Raw genomic sequence first — 20,863 nt, 5'->3', positions numbered from 1 at the left:
CAGGGAAGGAACCTGGTTGCCAGTGGGAGGGCCCCCTCCGGGCCTGCAGGCCTGGCAGCTGGGACAGGGCTGAATGGGAGGCATTGTTACAGCCTGAGTGAGCTCGGGCTTCCCAGCAGAGGTGAAGGAGGGACAGGCAGGGGCTGGAGTTACAGAGCCTCCTGCCCGGCGCCTGCCCAGGCCCGCAGCCCAGGCCTGAGTCCCTGGGCCAGCCTGTGTGTCAACTGCCCTGGGCTCCTCCCAGCTCTGTGGGACCCTGGGCGGGGCTGCCCTCACCAAGCCTCAGTTTCCTGGTATTTGAAAAACACATATTATTATTAACTAGCCCTGTGGGTTGTTGTGGATATTAAGGTAGGCACCTGGCACATAGTAGGTACTCAAGAACAGTTAACTCTTTCCTGTTTGTTTGTGCTTATAGGTTTACATATATTGTTATTTTTTTGAGACAAGATCTTGCTCTGTTGCCCAGGCTGGAGTGCAGTGGTAAGATCAATAGCTCACTGCAGCCTCCAACTCCTGGGCTCAGTGATCCTCCCACTTTGGCCTCTCAAAGCGCTGGGACTACAGGTGTGAGCCACCACACCCCGGCCTCATTCTCTTTCATTATGATTGCTGTATAGTAGTCCATTGTATAAATGTATCAGATTTACTTATCCATTTATCCTGGACATTTTGGTTACCTCCAGTTTTTTTTTTTAATTTCAAAATATTAATGGGGTACAAATGTTTTTGTTAGGCTGGGCACGGTGGCTCACGCCTGTAATCCTAGCACTCTGGGAGGCCAAGGCAGGAGGATCGCTTGAGCCCAGGAGTTTGAGGTTGCTGTGAGCTAGGCTGATGCCACGGCACCCTAGCCCAAGTGACAGAGTGAGACTGTCTCAAAAAAAAAAAAAATACAATGGAACCGACTTAAAGTCAGTCTGTCTTTCATTAGCATCCCGTGCAGGAAGTCTAAGCAATGTCAATGCTAAAATACTCCGTCCTTCTTGGCAGACCATTCCTGCCCTTTTGGTACTCATCGTACCCCACTGCATTCACCCATCCCACTGCTGATGGGCATCTGGGTTGTTTCTAGCGTGGGGTGTTATGAAGAGTGCTGCTTGACATGAACACAAGTAGCCTGTTGGGATATACCTAGGAGTGGGGTATCCTCATTTTCAACTTCAATAGACACCGCCAGTTTCTCAACGTGATTGTACCAATTTACATGTTCACCAGCTGTGTATGAAAAGAGTTCCAGTTGCTCCACATCCTCGCCAAGCTTGGCATGGTCTTGTATTTTTGCCATTCTAGTGAGGGTGTAAGGGTGTCACATGGTGATTTTAAGGTGTTTCTCTGAAGGCTAATGAAAGCAAGCACCTTTTCATGTGCTTTTTAAGTGCCCATTCGAGCTTTTTGCTCATTTTTCCATTGTCTTTTATCAATTTATAGAAACTATATTTTTAAAATATATATTACACTTATTTTCTTCCTGTGCCTTGCCTTTTTACTTTTAGTGATGTCTTTTGATAAACAGCAATGTTCTCATAGCTGCATAGTATCCATTATATCACAATAATGGCAAACAAAGGTTAAAATATAGATTATGTTAGGTTTGTTCCAGGTGGGAACCTGAAAAGTATGTATAGGACAGAATGTGGTTCATGCAAAGCTTAGGTTTGTAAAACAAGAGCCACAGGAGTCTGAAGAGTCCCCAGACATTGTAAATCTAACAGACAGATGCAGCCAGCATTCCTTTTCCCCTGGTAGGGATGGAGTTTACTCCTCCCTCTTTCTCCTGATAAGGACGACGTGGGAGCCGCAGGACGGATGTGACTCGGGCAGGGGTCCTAGGAGCTGGTTGTTGGAAAAAGAATTTATGACAAGCAGCTGTTCTGGCCACTTACTCCCCCTGGAAAAACCCTCTATAAAACCCAAGGCTCTCCCCTTCTCTCTGCTGGACACTTTTCCCCTCCACCCATCTGCACCCAGATGCTTAAAATAAACAGCATTTTGCTACACATGAGGCTTCGTGTCTCTCTCGGCCCTGAACCTAACAGCTTAATTCATTCCTCTTTTCCTTACCCCCAAGGCCTTGAAGATACCTATACTATCTCCTAAAAGCTTTATAATTTTGCCTTTTAAATTCGATTTTTTTTGCTGTGGTAAATATACATAAAATTTATCATTTTAGCCATTTTTAAGTGTACAATTCAGTGGTATTAAATACATTCACAGTGCTATGCAACCATCACCACTATCCATTTCCGGAACTTCTTCATCATCCCAAACAGAAACTCTGTACCCATTATATAATTACTCCCCATTCCCCCTTCCCCAGCCCCTGGTAACCTCTACTCTACTTTCTGTCTCTGTAAATTTGCTTATTCTAGATAAGCACTCGATATCAATCTAAATGGAATCATGTATTTGTCTTTTTTCTCTGGCTTATTTAACAATGTTTTCAAGATTCATCCATGTTGCAGCATGTATCAGAATTTCACTGTATGACTAATATTCCATTGTACACATATGCCGTATCTTATTTAATCCATTCATCTGTTGATGGACACTGGGTTGTTTACATCTTTTGGCTTTTGTTGTGTTGTGAATAATGCTATGAACATTGGTGTAGAGGCATCTGTTTGTCTCTGCTTTCAGTTCTTTAGGGTGTATACCCAGAAGAGGAATTGCTGGGTCAAATGGTAATTCTATGATTAAGTTCTGTTTTGGGGTCCTTAGGGTTTTTTATATATAGGATCACATCATCTAAAAACGGGCAATTTTACTTCTTCCTAATTTGAATGCCTTTTCTTTTTTTTTTTTTTTTGTTTTTTTGAGACAGAGTCTCGCTTTGCTGCCCGGGCTAGAGTGAGTGCCGTGGCGTCAGCCTAGCTCACAGCAACCTCAAACTCCTGGGCTCAAGCAATCCTTCTGCCTCAGCCTCCTGAGTAGCTGGGACTACAGGCATGTGCCACCATGCCCGGCTAATTTTTTCTATATATTTTTAGTTGTCCAAATCATTTCTTTCTATTTTTCAGTAGAGACGGGGTCTCGCTCTTGCTCAGGCTGGTCTCGAACTCCTGACCTTGAGCGATTCACCCGCCTCGGCCTCCCAGAGTGCTAGGATTACAGGCGTGAGCCACCGCGCCCGGCCTGAATGCCTTTTCTTTTTCTTGCCTAACTGCTCTGGGTAGGACTTGTAGTGCTGTGTGGAATACAAGTGGTCAGAGTGGGCATCCTTGCCTGGTTCCCAATCTTCAGAGGAAAAACTTTTTCACCATTGAGTGTGATGTTAGCTGTGGTCTTTCCCTACATGGCCTTTATGTTGAGGTAATTTCCTCTACTCCTAGTTTTGAGTTTTTAATCATGAAAGGGTGCTGAATTTTGTCAAGTGCTTTTTCTCCATCTGTTGAGATGATGTGATTTTTTCCAGTCCTTTGTTAATGTAGGATACTATATTGGTCTTACGGTGACCCATCTCTGCATCCCAGGGATAAATCCCATTTGGTCATGGTATGATCCTTTTGATGTTCTGTTAATATCATCCCTTTTAAGGATACATTATCACATACATATGTATGCCAAAAACACGTTTACTTTTTTTGAACTATTGGTATAGTACTGAGATTTTCTTTACTCGATATCACTATAGATTCATCTGTTATGCATGTAGGTGTAGTTAATGCATTCTTACTGTTAATACAGCATGCACTGTGTGGCTTTATATTTTATTTATCTATTTTCCTGATGTTGGCCTTTTGAGTTGTTTCTAGGTTCTTGATACCACAAGAAACCCCAGAGCATGTTTCCTGGGAATTTTTTAGTCTAAGCTTAAGAATGGAATTAGCCGGGTGTGGTGGCCTACACCTGTAGTCCCAGCTACTTAGGAGGCTGAGGCAGGAGGATCACTTGAGTCCAGGAGCTAGAGGCTGCAGTGAGCTATGGTGACACCACTGCACTCCAGCCTGGGCCACAGAGTGAGACCCCTGTTGGAACTGCCGTTGCAGCCCGAGTCTGTGAGTTGAAGTCCCTTTAGCGAAGCCAGCCTCATACTGAGATGGCCTTTCATACACAGGGGTCGCAGGCCACCCAGGCTCACACATCTAGATCTTTCATACCCAGAATCATGATCCTGAGGGACCTAGAGCATGAGTAGTCTCAGGGTTGGCTGCAGTTCTCAGTGTTTAGAGTTGTATAAGCATCCAAGTTGGGGAAATCCCAAAGGCTATGGGCTCCTCAGTGAGTTCCCACCACCTGGAGCTGTCAGGAGCACGACCTCTTGAGCTGGTCTGAAGCACTGAGGTGTGGCCTGGGCAGCCAGAAGCCTCCACTCCTGGGACCAACAGGATTCTCCTCCTTGTGAGGTTCAAGGAGCCAGATACCAATGGCCTGTTGTGAGGTGAAATGAGGTCTTCCTCTCTCTTGTCAGACTGAGCTGAAGCTTGGGCACACGTCACCTAGGAAAGACCAAAGGCCAGCCGTATGTGGCTGGTGGAAGGAACGGCCAGGCTGCAGAACCCTGGACAGGGTTTCCCCATCTGTCAGACACCACCTGGAGAGAAGGCTCAGCTCTTACAAGGTCCCTAACCTTGAAGGCTCTCCTCACCTTGCTGTCCACCGTCTCTGCACTGGGCCACAACTGTCGGCCTCCAGACCAGACTGGAAGCTGCCCAAAGGCGGTGACTGTGGCCCTGGAGCTGGCCAGACCTGCATCCACCTCATATGGAGGGCAGGGGCAAGGCCCAGGCATCTCCTCTGCCACTTGGTCAAGAAAGATGTCACCTAAGTGGTCCATAGCCAATAAGAAAATGCTGCCCTCTAAGAAACGGCAGAGGGACCTCTTCTTGGAGGTCCCGTGGGGAACACAGGTTCCCCAAGTGTGCACACTGTTTAGGGTAGGAAGTAAAGAAGGTCTGCTGGGCTATCCTCACACTTCGTGTGGTGACAGAGTGAAGGACCCATGGGAAGTGCTTCCACCGCAGGCCTTGTAGCAAGACATCCTGAGGTGGTTTCCCAGTCAGGCTCAACTCTGCGAAGTGACCTTGCCAGCCAGGCCCAGGAGCTCCAGTGTAGCCAGCAGGGCCTGTGACAAAACCTGGACGGCATCTAGCCCAGCTGGGTCCCTGAATGAAAGAGCAGCACAGGAGCAAGAGCTGCTGTGGCCGAAAGGTGGGGCAGCAGGAGAACCCCCTCCCACCCCGCTCCCAGGAGTCACTGCCCCTCCCGACACCACCCACCTGCTGGCGCACCCACAGCACAGGGGGAGAGGCCTGTCCAGGTGGTGATACCAGGCTGGTCCAGGCTCTTCTGCAGGACTAACTGCCCCTCACATACAGGCAGGGCTCTGCGTGCAACGGCCCCAAGAATGTCCTGCTGTAGGTGAAAGTTTCTCAGTCTCTACTGCTGCCACACACGACTTTATTTGTGAAGCCCCCGGGCACAGCCCAGTCACACAAACACAAAGGGGAAAGCACAGGGCGGTCATGGGGCCGCTCAGGAAGGTCGCAGGGCATCTCCTGCCCAGTTCAGTCCCACCCTTCCCAATACCCCAGAAGGTCCTTTAAGAGCAGCCCCAAGATGCAGCTCCAGCATCAGGGGCTCAGCCCCTCCCTTCCCACGCAGAACAGGTTTGGGCTGCCAAGGTGTCCCCTCCAGCTCGGCCCCCAAGCCAGTCACAGACAATCTCAGCAGCCAGGGGTGGGTCCCACTGGGTCTGGGAGCCAGCACAGTCCCAGGCAACTCCTGCTCCTGGACTGTCTGGTGTCTGCCTGTCCACATGGCACGGGGGCCAGGGGCCTGCCCTCTGCTGACAACCCCACGGCCCACCCGTGGCAGTCTCTGCTCCTCAGGCCGAGCGGTCAACACAGCAGACATGGGTGGTGGGGATGGCAGTCGCTGTGGGACCAGGGTTTGGTGACAGGACACAGCCTGCCCACAACACAGAGGAAGGGGACGGCACATGGACAGCAACTCCCCAGGCTCTGGTATGGCCCAGGGGGTTTGGGGGCAGCCACCAGGGCCTCGAGCCTGAAGCAGAGATCAGCAGAGCGCCCTCAGGTGGTGGTGAGTTTAATGGCAGAGCAGCTCGCAGCCCTTTCCCCAGGAGGCCAACTCCCCTCAGCAAACCAGGGCCAGGCCAACAGGGAGACATTAAAAACAGTGATCACACACACATACTCGGGGGACCGACAAGACACACGAGACAAACACCCTCCCTGCTTCTGGCCCGAGTCCTGTTCGAGGGGAGGGCATGGGCTGCAGCTCAGTTCATCCGAATCCCTCCCCAGGTCACTGGTCCAGGCCGAGAGATGGGGAGAGGCTTCAAGTTTAGACCTTGTACAGCGTCTGCAGCAGACTGTGGCGGGCAAAGGAGCAGGATTCCAGGGCGCCATTGGGCCTGCAGGGATAGAAGGGTGAGCAAGTGGGGCAGAAACCTCCGGGTCCCTGGGAGCTCAGGCTCCAGCAGGGCCTGTTTCCCAACTGTGGGGGCCGTTTTTGTGCCAGACTCAATTTCCTGAACTTCAGTGACTGCAAGGAGACATTAGCCCCCTGCCCTTCGCACAGTGAGGGTGGGGTGTGCATGAAGCTCAGAGGCGGGCACCTAAGGCCACACAGCCTAGAGATAGAATGCACGCTGCCCAGTCAGGGCCTGGGCCTCTGCCCTCTACGAGACGCTCCCCAAGGGCACTTCCAGCAGACACAGGCCAGGGAGTCCTCAGTGGCCACCAGTGGCCATGTAAGACTGGGCCACAATAGTCCCACCTGGGTTGTAAGTAAAGGGCTGGGTGCTGTTGCCATTGAGACCATTAGTCTCACTGCAGAGGAAGAAACTGAGGCAATACTCCTGGGGGGGCTGCGCAAGTATGGGGCACAGCCAGGACCGGCACTGAGAGCACTCTGGCCCATAGCCCACTAACAGCCCAGGAGCCAGACCAGGCTTGGGACCCCAGACCATGTGCCTGGGGTTGAGGGAAGAGAGGCTGTGCACATCATTAGTCAGTCATCTCAGAGGAGACCTGGAGGTAGACTGAGGTCTATGCTGCGAGTTGGGCAACCAACTGGGAAAAGGCAGCCTGCTCTGACCTTTGGGGCAAGGGTGTCTTCTCAGGGGTTCATGCCTAAGCCAAAGGCAAGGCAGGGGATACTGGGAGTGAGAGGGAGCAATTCTGACTGGAGCTGGGAAGGAAACAGAGGAGGTGGGCTTTGCCAGGGGTAGAGGCAGGGGCCAGGGCCACTGTCTGGAAACATCATGAGCGAAGCATGGAGGTCAAGGCAATGGCTCCTGCTGTGGAACAGGGTCTGGGAGCACGCACCATGCTGGGGTGCAGTGCAGTAGGGGAGAGGCTGCAGCCAGCCACAAGTCCCACAGTAAGGCTGGGCACTTGCCTGGACCCTAGCCAAGGAGTAGGGCAGTTAGATCTGCTTTGCACCAAGGCCAGGCCAGCTGCAGTGCAAGGGGTGGTTTGGATGGGGGACCATGGCGGTGGTGGGGAGAGACATACGGCCGGAGGCTAAGGCCTGACTAAGGAGACAGTGTTGTGCAGACTGACCACTGAGACACTGGCTGGGTGCTGGAAGCTGGTGGGTGCTCCTTACGTTCCTCCAGCCTGGCTTCCCCACAATGCTCCCCACATGCTCCAAGCAGCCTGCAGCAGCCAGCAAGCTCTGGCCCAGGGTCCCCACCCCACCTACATTGCAGGCTTCCCATGGCAGGGGGACTTCCTTGCTCCTCCACCTGCCCCATGCCCCACTCTCCTAAAGGCACTAGATTCACTAGAGATGTGGCTGGTCAGACCCATCAGAGATAGTCTGGCCTGACCCCTGGATGGGCAAATGGGGCACATAAGGACTCAGTGAGGGTATAAGGGACAAGCCTCCAACCTATTCCTGGTGGGGCCCTAGCTCTGCTACCTGACTGTGCCCAGTGCCCCACCAATGCTCCAGGACCATCCAGTGCCCTTGGCAGAGCACATCACAGGGGAGGGCCTGGGTGCTGTGGGCACAGACACAGAATTGCTCCCAGAGACGATGCCAAGCACAGAATCTCGAATAGCACACTTGGGTGTGGACACCGGCCTGGCTTCTTGCTAGTACCTGATGTAGGCTAACTGCTTAACCAGCCTGGTGGTAGTTTCCTGATCTGGAAAATGGGGCCCGTTGCATGTCTTCTCTCTCCACAGGAAGACACTGTCCCTAAGCCCCCACCATTCTCAGTGGGGCAAACGGCAAGAGGCCTCATGCGGGTGGCGAGATGCAGATTCGATGCTGAGAGCCCAGGAAGCATGAGGGCCTCTCACAAGCCCGAGTGGGGGCAACCAGGTTGACTAGGCCAGGACCCCTGGGGACAGGCGCCTCTTGACCAGGCCAGGGAAGCCTCAGCCAACCAAGGGCCTGACAGGGAAGGCACGGGCGAAATGACAAGGCCACACTCACTTGGTCATGAATGCCAGCAGCAGGGGTGCAAGGGCTTTGGGGAAGTAGTCCTGCTGCACCATGTGGTTCAGCGCCATCAGGGGGCCGTACAGGTTGGCAATAGCCTTGATCTTGTCTTCACTCTGCAAGTGGAACACAGCAAAAGGCAGGTGAGCTTCCAAGTCACGGGGGGAGTCCTTGGTCTCTACCACCCAGACTCTGTTGACAGTACCCCAAGACTGAGGTCCAGCTCAGATCCTGTCATGAAGACCAAGACTGCTAAGGTAGACTCAGGCCTCAGGGACACAGCAGGGGTGACGGGAGCAGGACTTGAGGTGTGGGAGGGGTTCGGGATGTGACTGGAGCAGCATCTGGGGCACTCCTGCCTTCCTCCCTCCTGGGCCTGCTGCTCTTGCAGCCTCACCTTGAGCAGACCCATGTGCACGAGCAGCCTGGTAAGAAAGGCGTTGGCGTTGAAGGCTGACGAGCTGAAGGCCTTCTTCATCAAGGCATCTGCAGGGCAGAAGTGGCAGTGGGGCAGGATGCCCTGAGCCATCATGGGCTCACCCTGCCTCCCGGCTCTGACCACGAGGTGAACACAGGAGGGACAATAGGGACACAGGCACCAGAGTGAGGGGACAGCTGGCACCAGGGGATAAGCCCCATCCATTTACTGGCTGTGACACCCTGGCCCTTCCCCATCCTGGCCTCACATATAAAATGGGCGTGGGGACGACACCCACTGTGCCTACCTCGAACAGAGGGGTGGAGACTTAGTGAGGCAGACCACCCCTGGGGGAGGTTTCAGGTGTTTTAGGGAGGCGAGGCGATGCGACCTGCGTGGACTGTGCTAGGCTGTCCTGGGAAATAGAACTCAGGCAACTTGTTCCCACAAATGCCCATAGGTGGGCTCTCAGGAGCAGACCCCCGTCCGGCCCTCACCTCCTTCCCAGCCCCACTTCCCATTGAACTGCCCCTCCCCTGCTTCAGTGCTACCCACAGTCCATGAGGAAACACCACACATATCTCTCCTCTTCTCTCCTTTCTTATGAGCTGGGCCCCTTGCCCGCAGGGCCCTTCCTCGCCTCTGTCTGGCCAAATCTGGCCCACAGTTAGAGGCTCAGATAAGCAAACAGTGACAAGGTGGAAGGTGACAGGTGCTGGAATGGAGGAAACTAAGAAAAGGGTGGGGAGAGGGACATGACGGGACTGAGGGAGGTAGTCCCAGGAACACGTTGGATGATACGGGGACGCCAGGCATCTTCTGGGCAGGGAACTTCCAGGTGGAATAGGCCACAAGTACAGAGGCTCCAAGGTGGGGACAAAGGCCCAGCTCTCACTCCCCTCCTCCCAACAGGACTGGAACCGCTGGGCCTTGTGGATGACTATCTGGTTTCCTACACAGAGTGGGCACCTGCACCAGACGCCACCTGGCCCGAGTTCTAAGCGTAAACGCTGTGCGGTTCTGGGAATGGCCTGTTTCACAGCTGCAAAAACAGAGAGGAGGGCACCCAAGATGCTCCATGGCAGGAACTTGACAAGAACAGGTCAGAGTGGCCAAGGAGCAGTCCCTACATAGTGCCAGAGCAGAGGGGCTACAGTAACCACAGATGTCATCTGGGGCCGAGTGTCAAGGGGGAATGAGCCGCCCGGGGCCCCACCAGCCCACGTTACCTACTGCATCCTGCACTGCTGTCCTCACTGTGGCTTCGTCCTTGAACACAGACGACACCTTTAGGAAGGCAGAGACCACCTTTTCCGGGTCAGATGTGTCAGTCTGAGGACACGAGACACAATGGCTGGTCACAAGGGGCCAGACCCCAGGCCTTTGGCACAAGGTGATGTGCCTGGGTCCTGCTGCGAGCAAGAGGCCTTGGGCCTCTGGAGAGCGAGGACAGGCCCCACCTCAGCCCATGCTGTCTCCTCAGAGTCTGGCTTCGGCCAGGCAGCACAGTGGGAATGAAGGAGCACTGACAATCACCCCTGGGACCTGGTGGTCCCATCTCATAATCAAACCTGAAGAAATAATCCAGGACGCAGGCAATACTCGCATGCGAGGAAGCTGATCTCACCCCATGACAGGAAAGTGGGGAAAAAAGCCAATGTCCACAAACAGTGGCTCACTTGTAAGTGCTATGTCCACTCTCTGGAACAAAGGGCACGAGAAGAGTTTTACTGACTCAGGCAAATGATGCATGGTGTTAAATGAAAATGAGAAGAAGCAAAAACGCTTACAGAATCTCATTTATCATGTTAAAAAAAAGAATTCAGACAGGGCACAATGGCTCACGCCTATAATCCCAGCACTTTGGGAGGCTGAGGCAGGAGGATCAATTGAGGCCAGGAGTTCAAGACTAGCCTGGGCAACATATCAAGACCCCATCTCTACAAAAATTTTAAAAATTAGCCAAGAATGGTGCTATGCGCCTGTAGTCCCAGCTACTCAGGAGGCTGAGACAGGAGGATCATTCGAGCCTAGGAGTTTGAGGTTGCAGTGAGCTATGATCACACCACTGCACTCTAACCTAGGCAATAGAGCAAGACCATCTCAAAAACAAACAAACAAAAACAGATAAAACATCAAAAGGAAATCAGCCAAAATGTCAAGCCAACTCTGAGAGTAACCTCTCTGAGCCCCAATTTTCTTATCTATGAAATAAGAGTAACAGGGTCTACGTTTTGGGTTGCCAAAAGGGTTAAATAAAATCATGCCCAAGTATAGTGCCTGGCAGAAAACAGGCACTCGATAATCATCTCTGTGTGAGTGAACCAACCAACCAACAAGTGAGGCTGGAGTGAGGGCAGCTTCCCTGCAATAAGCATGTGACCTCCAAAGGGGCCCTGGGCAGCAGAACTGTTCTAGAAGCAGCTAGGCCGACAGAACACGCAGAGAGAAGACGAGGTGCGGGCGTGCACATATGAGAGTCTTGAGAAAACTCCCTAACTCCAGTCACCACTGGGAAGTGGCAGGCTGCACCTCCTGGAGCCAAGTGTGCTCCCAGTGGGAGCATGTGCAACCCCCAGAGGTTGACAGATACACTGGACACCCTCATTTACGTGTTTATATTAAAAAAAGACAACAGTAGCACACCGAGCCTCCCCACCCTCAGTTGCCAATATCACCTCCCAATCCCCTGAGCTGTGATCATCCCTTTTCTCTGGCAATTTAGGTGGGATTTGGGAAGTGCTGCTATTACCTGCTGGGCTATCAGCATGGAGCTCTTGGGCCCAAGACGTAGCAGCTTCTCCGGAGAGGGGAAAGCCAGGAAAGTGGAGACGTCTGCAGGAGGTGGGGAGGACAGCACAGGAGCTGGTTCCTGAGAAGGGTGGCACAGGGGCTCTGTAGAATTCCAGACCCCAGATTCCTCGCCCGGGCTGTGCCCATCCCCACACCCAGCACCATCCATCCCATTCTAGCCAGCCCAGGCTCATAGCCTAGAATGCTTCTTCCCACTCAGCTGCAGTTCCCACCCCTCTGGGTCACCCACAGATGCTTGCCCTGGCTGGCTCCTTGTCCAGAAGCCTTTGGGGTGGAGGGCAAGCCACCTTCCTGGGACTCACTATGGCCAAGCGGATCCTTGCTGACACATGTAGTGCCCCAGAAATGACTCAAGAGGCACGTGGGGCCTAAAGCAGACCCCACTAGACCTAGAGTCCAGACTGGGTAAGCACTACTAGCAAGCCCCAGAGGTGCCTAGAGAAAAACTTAATACTAAGATTGTGCCTAGGCCAGGCGTGGTGGCTCATGCTTGTAATCCTAGCACTCTGGGAGGCTGAGGTAGAAGGATTGTTTGAGCTCAGGAGTTCAAGACCAGCCTGAGCAAGAGTGAGACCCTGTCTATACTAAAAATAGAAAGAAATTAGCTGGACAACTAAAAATATATAGAAAAAAATTAGCCGGCCATGGTGGCACATGCCTGTAGTCCCAGCTACTCAGGAGGCTGAGGCAGGAGGATCGCTTGAGCCCAGGAGTTTGAGGTTGCTGTGAGCTAGGCTGACACCATGGCACTCTACCCAGGGTGACAGAAGAAGACTCTGTCTCAAAAAAAAAAAAAAAAAAAAAAAAAATTGTGCCTAGCAATTTGTTTAACTGCTTCCACAAACCAGAGAAGCAGCCCAATTCATCCTGAGTGTGGGGACCCTTGCCCAAACCCACGTTCTCCAGGAGCTTTATTTGGAACCTGGAGGGGATACAAATGAATGGAACGCGTGGCAGCCCTGACACCACCAGCCCCTGGCTAGGCAAGGGACACCACAGTCCTAGCCACAATCTCAGGGTGGGGAAAAAAATTCAGAATTTCAATTTATGCTTTTTTTTTACTTAATTCTTTTACAAATATTTATGTATGTTTTATAATATATTAATACATAATGCAGCAGCCTTATATATGTTATAATCATAATTTATAAACAAATATATCTATAATATACTGGGATAAATAGAAATATTGGCAAATATCATTGCATTGGGATGATTTGCTTTTTTACTTAATATTCTGCAATCAAAAAACATCTGCGGCTACTGTACCCAACTGGACCTACACCCCCACAAAGACGCCTCCAGATCCATTCATGGGACCAGGGCTCTGATCCTGGCAGATGGTCAGGCACTCACCCCACCATTAGGGTCCAGAATTTTCCTTGAGGGCGTGGCTGACTCCTCTCCCTGCCCTCTCTGTTGTGGTTCTTCCTCCTCCTCTTCTTCTTCCTCCTCTTCCTCTTCCTCCTCTTCTTCTTCCTCTTCCTCCTCTTCCTCATCTCCCTCCTCCTCCTCATCTCCTTCCTCTTCCTCCTCCTCATCCTCATCATCACTGCAGAGGGGAGCTGGCTAAAGCAGACCCTCCCCACCCAGCGGCCGCTGGCCCAGAGGCCTGGCTCCGTGAGCCTGGCAACCCGAGCCAGGCAAGGGGACCCTGGGTGGAACCCCTGCTCCCAGGGCAGGAGCAGATGATGACCAGGGAGCACATTCCCCATTTGTCATCACTCAGGAAGCCCATGATGCAGACACAGAAGAATCGAATCTCATCCTGTCCCAAAGGATCCCCCAGTCCCAGAGGAAGACAGAGAAAAGGAAGAAAGCTCTGTCACAGCTGGGGCCCAGGGCTCGGCAGGAGTACCGCCCAGGCTCCGATGCTGGGGCAGGGCCACCACATTTGGCTGACCACAGGAAGCTATAGGTGCAGAGGTGTTCCTGCTGCCACAGGAAGGCTGTTCTACTTCCCCGCACCATGGCCCTTTGTGTCCCCAGTGCCCAGCAGCAGTCCGGGGCCCAGCACTGAGGAGATAGGACTGAGCATCTGGCACACAAATGAAGACTTGGAGGTGAGAGGGGCAGAGGGAGCCAGATGCTGGAGGCCCAAACCAACTGATCCAGAAGGCAAAGGCAGCTCCCCTGCCACCCCGCTCTCGCCTCCAGTGGGCTCCGTAAACTCCGGAATCCACATTCTCTCACATCTCTCTCTTCCTTGCTAGAGCTAGACTCTGACGAACAATCCTGAGCGTACCCCCTTCTAGGTGCCTGCACCTCCCACCCCACCCTGCCTTGGCCTCACTGTCCTCCGTACATGCAGCTCCCGCCACGTCAGGATTAGATCTCGCGTCGTCCCTCCAGAGGCCTCCGCAACGCGCCCACTTTAGAGGGCAGCCGCGCTCAGCCCCGTGTGTGCTCCTTTGTTGAATATGCACAACCTAATCATTCTGCCTTACTCCCACGAGCCAGAAACCTTGACTGCTCATCCTTATACCCAGAGTGCCCAGGACAGGCTTGCCTGGTACATAACAGGAGCTCGACCAACGTTTTTTGAATAAATAAATGTAGAAACAGATGGAAGGAATGGCCTGACCCTTGACCTCTTGGGTCACCCACCTGAAGTTCCCTACCTGAGGGACGCCAGCACCTTGGCCATGTTGAAGCTGTCCAGCACTTCCTGAAGCTGCTCACAGCCTTCTTCTCCTAGGGCGTTGCCTGCTCAAGGGGAGGGCAGAGTGGTCAGGACAGGGTGGCAGGGCTACTCCAGCAGATCTGTGCTGGGGCCACCTGCCCTGACTACCGTTGAGGTCCAGCTTCTCCAGCTCAGCCTTGTCCGCCATGGCCTCGGCGACAGCCAGGGCAGCATCTCTCTTGATCTCACAGAATGACAAGTTCAGCTCCTAAAAGTAAGAGGAAAGGGTGGAGGGGGGCAGACACTGGGCTAGGAGACCAGGTCCTACCTACTCTCAAGCCTTGGTTTCCCCAAGTGAGGATAAGGTGAGCTCTGTCCTCCAGATGGGGCCGAGGAGGCAGGAAGAATAACTCCAATGATAAATATAACATGATACCATGTACCCAATGGTATGCTGAGTGCTACATATATTCACTTCCGCTGTAACAATGTACACCACTCCCTCCTGTTCCCTTAAACTATACCCTAATAACGTACACCACGTCCTCCCATTTTATAAAGAAACCGTGGCTAGGAGGGGTGAGGAGACTTGCACAAAATCCCAGGAAAGAAGTGGTAGAGCTGGGGTGTAGCCCCGGGCCCACCTGCCGTCAGACCCCTGCCTCCCCCACAGCCTACCACCACAGGCAGTAACCCCCAAGTTGGGGAGAAGCCCAGACCCCAGAGGGAGGGTGTCAGGCAGCCAGGCTGGCACCTTCAGCTTGGGCAGGCCCCCACGGATGGCATCTGCAATGGCAACAGCACCCTTGGAGCGCACCAGGCAGTCCCCGAAATTGATCACCTCCACCTGCCTCAAGGTCTTCAGGGTCTGCAAAGAGGAAGCAAGCGTCCAGAGTGAGGGTGCAGGCCTCACCCCAGCCCTCAGCAAGCCCCAGCAACATCACATCCCACACTAGTCACCACACACTGTCCTCTTCTGTACCCCAGTCTGGCCTCCTCCACACCTATTCAGTTCTCCTGTCACCTTCCTGTTGGCCTCCGGGCCCCTGGCTAAACCCCCTCCACCCTATTCCTTATGCTACAGCCAGAACGCTTCCTGAAGCACAAATATAATCACATCTCACACAATCTGAAACCCTCTAGGGCTCCCAGTTACCCATGGGAGAAAGTGTCAAGGACTCAGCAAGCCTGCAGAGGCCTCCCTCCCTCTCTTCATCTCCTTCAACCACCAAACACACCTTGAGCCCTGGTCATTTTAAACCAGGACCGACCAAGCAAGGCTCCTGTCCCGAGTCTCTGGGCCTTCCATCTGCTGTGGATTGCTGTGCCCGAAACACCCTTCCCCACCCTTTTTGTTCAGAAAGCCTACTTGTCCTGTACAACTTAGCCACAATGTGACCTCTTCCAAGAACCTAAACACCTCTGCTAACACCTACAGTGGCAGGACTGGCCTTCTGTTGGGCCCCAGCACCCAGGCAGCCAAGCAGCCACTGTGTTCAGAGCCCCGTCACTGATCAGTGGCTCCCTTCCCTTCTTACATTAAGGTCTACTTAAAGGCAGGGTTTTTTGGGGGGCTTTTTTTTTTTTTGAGACAGAATCTGTGTTGTCCGGGCTAGAGTGCCATGGCATCATCCTAGCTCACAGCAACCTCAAACTCCTGGGCTCAAGTGATCCTCTTGCCTCAGCCTCCCGAGTAGCTGGGACTACAGGCATGCGCCACCATGCCCGGCTAATTTTTTCTATATATTTTTAGTTGTCCAATTAATTTCTTTCTAATTTTAGTAGAGACGGGGTCTCACTCTTGCTCAGGCTGGTTTCGAACTCCTGAGCTCAAACAATCCATGGGGGCTTTTTTGAGACAAGGTCTTGTCCTGTTGCTCAGACATGAGAGCAGTGATGTCATCACAGCTCACAGGAACCTCAAACTCTGAACTCAAGCGAGCCTCCTGTCTCAGCCTCCTGAGCAAGTAGGACTGTAGGCACGTGCCACCATGCCTGGCTAATAATTTTATTTTTTGTAGAGATGAGGTCTCACTATGTTGCTCAGGCTGTGGTTCAGCAGTCCTCTTGCCTGAGCCTTCCTAAGTGCTAGGCAGGGTCTTTGTCAACCCTGTGGGTCTGTACTTGCTGCAAAGCTGGGCACTAAACAGGGGCTCAGAAAACAGCTGCTGGGCCAGGTGGTGGTTCACACCTGTAGTCCCAGCTACTAGGAAGGCAGAGGCAGGAGGACTCTTTGAGCCCAGGAGTTCAAGAGCAGCCTGGACAACACAGCGAGATGCCATCTCTAAAAAAAAAAAAAGTAAATAAATAAACAAAACAAAATACTACTGCTGAACAAATCCATGAGGAAAACAGATGGAGAAGCAGCCTTCTCCTGTGCAACCTGAGAACAAAACCACCCCGGCTGCTACGGGCTGCACAGAGGCAGCTCAGGATGAAGGCAGCACAAACACTCAGAGTTGCCCAAGAAGGGCACTGGTCACCTCATGACATGTGACCCTGTTGAGGACATGTTCAAATGAGCTGGACCCATGGGGTACACAGTAGGTGGGCAGGGAGTCGGGGTCAGAGGAGTCACCTGCTAACGAAGGATCACAGGTCCACTGCAAAGGCAGCAGCCAGACTCTGTCTACCGGGTCCTGGTGTGGCCCCACCATACTCGCCTCACCTCAGCCATGGCCACTGCGCCCTTCTCAGTGAAGGTGTTGTCATTCAGGTTGATGACGCGGAGCAGGGGGTTGATGGCGAAAGCCTGGGCCAGGGCAGTGACACCAGGGTGATTGATCCCATTCTGTGGCATGTGGACCTCCTCCAGAGTCCCAATGACCTGGGGGGGCAGCACAGAGAGTGGAGAGGTGGGCCCCCGGGTGCCAGTTGACATCTGGCAGGCAGGAGACCAATGCTACACACTGGACACAGGGAGGGGCTACCGTCAGCACAGCCTGTCTGTGGGACTCTTGGGCATAAACTGCCAAGCACGCTGTTGGGCATGGCTGCATGTGGTCCTCCCCACACCTCAGGAGGGAGCCCCACATGGGATAGGATCTGCCCATGACAGAGAAGACTAGAGATCAGAGAGGCTAAGTGACTTGCCCAGGGTCACATAGCTCTCAAGGTAGGAGGCCTAGAGGATACCTTAGTCTGGTGTCCTCTGCACTGTGGGACCCCTGGGCTCTGGCGGGTACTCAGTCACAGCCCTTCTCTGGATGCTGCAGCCCCACATGACCTTCCCTGCTCAGGGCCCTCCTATCCCAGCACCACGATGTAACTGGCACTTCACAAGCCACATCCGCTTCCAGGGGTGAGGAGGGTGTTCCCTAAGCCATCTGGCCCTTTTTTATCCTGGTCTTTTGACACCTCATTCCCTATATCTGGAACATTCTATCTCCTTATTTGTCAGCATTTTCTTGATAGGCTAATTCACATGCATTCTACAGCTCTCATTTTGGATACTTCCTCCTCCAGGACAGCTTCCTGGATTTCCCCAGCAGAGTCCAGGGCTCCCCTGTGCCCCCAGAGCCCCTGGTCCCTCCTTATCATGGTGACCCCTACCCTGGAGTACCGAAGCACATTCTTGTCTGCACCAGCCTGAGTTCTCAAGGTTAGGCCGTGTCCCAGGCTCCACTGCCACCCAGGGTTGACCACAGGCCTGGCCCGGGCACCTCCTGCTGTCCTTGGGTACTCCGCACAGCGTTGGGGATGGGAGGGGCTTACGAAGCAACACAGGACAGCCCAGGCACGTTCTGAGTCAAGGCTTCTTAGTTTTCTGTGCCATGGGCCTTCTGGACAGTCTGGTAAAGCCCTGGGCCCCCACCTCAGAAAAATGTTTTTAAATTTTGAGATAAATTATACAGAATTACAAAGGAAATCAATTCTATTGGAACAATTGTCAAACATTTACAAAAATACACCAAATGTGTGCTGTAGTAATATACGAACTTCATTAATGCACTGAATACCAAGATCTAGGGCCAGGTCTACTATTAATAGTATGACTTTGATCTAGTAAGAAATAAATATTTCTATGTATCTGCAGTCCACAACAACTATAACTTGATATGAAGTATCTGGTTTCCACTGGTGACAAAGTCACAGGAATTTCTAATGCCACTGAGGTTCACTGTCCACGCTCATAATCGAAGGTCATACCACATGTATAGCTACCTCAGGGACAATAATGATGCAATTTTTTCCCCAGCCATGTCCACAGACCCCCTAAATTCTATCCAGACTAGGGGATCCCACAGACTCTGGTTAAGAATCCCATTCTAAGCACCCCAGAGGACACCGTACGAACGTCAGCACAACCACAGTGCACCCCATTCCCAGTGCACTGGGGCCAGCGGGCCAAGGGAAGGGGGCACCCTGGGAGAGCAACTAGTCCCCTGCTATCTCCCAGATGGCAGGAGCTGCCCTGCAGCCAGGGGCCCAGAGAAGCACGAGGCAGATCTCTGCCATGTCCACTGCCCACTGCGGTAGGGGAGGCGCCTGCAAAGGCAGCGTCTGTGGCAGGCCAGGCCACTCCATGCAGCAGCACCACGGGTGCTGCTCTGGCCTGAGCATGGTTAATATTGCTAGAACACTATTTGCTGAAGAAAACATTTAAATTAAGAGGACGACAGATTCCAAAGTTCCTAGTCCCATGGGGGACAGGTGTGGCCTTCTGGCGGTGAGCAGGGACTCAGCAGTGTCCTGAGGGGATAGGGATAGGAGTTGGAGGGGACAAGGGAGGAGGGCACCTGAGATCACCCCATCTGGTACCTGGGCCCCGATGCTGCTCCTGCCTGTCTCCCTGTGTCAGAAAGTCTGAAATGTTCCTTCTCCGTGCCCCAGCCTGGCGGCTGCACCAGGCTACCATGAGCTCTCCCACCACCTTGCACCACCTCCTCCGTGCCTGGCACATGGCCCTCCCTGCCCAAAGCCTCACGGACACCTGACGTGACACACCTGAGGGGCGGATCACGTGCCTTCCCAGACACCCATGTTGGGAATTCTGGCCCACTTCAGCAAGAGCCAACAGGCTCAGAGAGGGAAAGCGACTCTCCCCAGGTCACTAGGTTATGGGCCGCTATCAGCCCCTTAACCCAACTGTGCCTCAGGGCCTGGTGGGGCAGGATGGACAGAAACCACTTACCCCAAAAGCTTCTGCCAAGGCAGTGGCTCCATCGTTCTCCAGACGGTTTCTGCCAGCAACAAAGACCTTCAGGGCCAGCGGCTTGCCTTGGGCACTGGATTTCCGGTGACACTCAGTCAGAGCCTCAGCCAGGATCTGTGGGGAAAGGGTGGAGGCCCAGGCCATGGGCAGGAGGCCCCTCTGCCAGCAGGGTGGCCCCTGCCTCTGTACTGCTCAACATCCCACACCACCCCCCAGTGCAGTGTAGGGGTACAGAACTGCTAACAGCACAATGGTCGCACCTTACACATGCCCAGCACTTTACGTGCCCACACCTTACACGTGCCCAGCTTGTACATCTGCCGCTTTGTTTGTGTGTCACATGTGTTAGCCTGTGGGGTTTAGCTTCGCTTTAGACAGGAAGACCGAGGGAGGGCAAAGAATGACACTGAGTGGACTGACACAAAGCCAAGTCCAGGGCAGGACTCCCTGCTCAGCTCACTTCACTGTCACAAGCCCTCTGCTAGGTGGGAATGGCACGATTCTCATTTTCCAGCTGAAGAACCTCAGGCTCTGAGAGGAACAGAAACTTTCTTATGGTCACCAAGCAAGTGGCAGACTTTGAACCAGAATCCATCTTCCAGCTTCTCTTCCACACTCCACAATGCCCAAGGGAGCTGGCCATGGCGAGAGCAGCCCAGATGCACCCATCTGCTTTACACTGTGCCCAGGCACAGCAGGGCTCACCTAAATGCAGCTTGGCCTGTCCCTGGTGTGGTGCCAGGAGGTAGCTTGTACCCTAGTTACCCCAGTAGGCATTTAGAAATGCTGACTGGCTGGCAGAGATCAGCCCACAGTAAATGTGACATAAAGGATTCACAAGCAAGTGCGCGTAGGAGAGAAACAGCATTTATAGAACACCCACCGGGTCCTGAGAGCTCTCAGCAAGACGCTTCTGCGCTTTCTTGGTTCAACCTCAAAACCAGCCTGACAGGTGGTGTCCACCTTACTTTACAAACGAGGACACTGAGGCTCAGAGAGGCAAGTGAACTGGCCAAGTTCACATAGCAGACACTCAGCGGAACTGCGAATGGCAGGTGGGTTGGTCTCACTCCTGACATGAGACTGTACATGGCTGGTCTTGAGGATATCAGGGTGACACCCGCTCAACCCCACCGTGGCAATGGCAGGTCACACATATGCTCAAGGTAAAGGCATTGAAGTTCTTCTGTGGACCAGCCTCTGAGGAATCTTCTCAGAAGGGGCAACTGACTGCGCTAGCTCATCCCCATTTCCCCCAGCTCCTCTCTGAGGCCACCACAGTGAGGGCCTTAGCGCCTGCAGGAGTCCAGCGTGGGAGCAGATTCAGGTCTGGAGAGTTTCCAAGCACAAGGCCACACCTCATTCCCTCTGGATCCTCTGGGCCCTCCCATTCCCACGGTGTGTGGCGCATGGACCTCACTTAATACACGCT

General features: G+C 53.2%; 1 protein-coding gene across 2 annotated transcripts in view; it reads right to left on the bottom strand.

Annotated features, from left to right (window-relative positions):
• Positions 1-5,394: 5,394 nt before the first annotated feature.
• The window catches only part of RANGAP1 (Ran GTPase activating protein 1), a 30,686-nt gene continuing 15,217 nt past the window's right edge, over positions 5,395-20,863 (bottom strand). Inside the window, exons 6-16 of one of the 2 annotated variants that reach the window (XM_012638113.1) lie at positions 19,411-19,545; positions 16,945-17,103; positions 15,031-15,144; positions 14,445-14,544; positions 14,275-14,359; positions 13,010-13,205; positions 11,592-11,711; positions 10,069-10,171; positions 8,819-8,907; positions 8,416-8,537; positions 5,395-6,379 (exon numbers count right to left, since the gene is read on the bottom strand). In XM_012638113.1, coding sequence (XP_012493567.1) covers positions 6,310-6,379; positions 8,416-8,537; positions 8,819-8,907; positions 10,069-10,171; positions 11,592-11,711; positions 13,010-13,205; positions 14,275-14,359; positions 14,445-14,544; positions 15,031-15,144; positions 16,945-17,103; positions 19,411-19,545 — 1,293 coding nt within the window. In that variant the 3' untranslated portion in view covers positions 5,395-6,309. Of the gene's footprint in view, positions 6,380-8,415; positions 8,538-8,818; positions 8,908-9,146; positions 9,882-10,068; positions 10,172-11,591; positions 11,712-13,009; positions 13,206-14,274; positions 14,360-14,444; positions 14,545-15,030; positions 15,145-16,944; positions 17,104-19,410; positions 19,546-20,863 lie in introns of those variants that run through there. The other variant, XR_001137200.1, reaches the window with a different exon arrangement.

The sequence above is a fragment of the Propithecus coquereli genome, unplaced genomic scaffold, assembly GCF_000956105.1.
Source record: "Propithecus coquereli isolate 6110/MARCELLA unplaced genomic scaffold, Pcoq_1.0 Scaffold126, whole genome shotgun sequence".
Classification (NCBI taxonomy): Eukaryota; Metazoa; Chordata; class Mammalia; order Primates; family Indriidae; genus Propithecus; species Propithecus coquereli.
The sequence above is the reverse complement of the archived record's forward strand: the minus strand, read 5'-3'. Positions and strand labels throughout refer to the sequence as shown.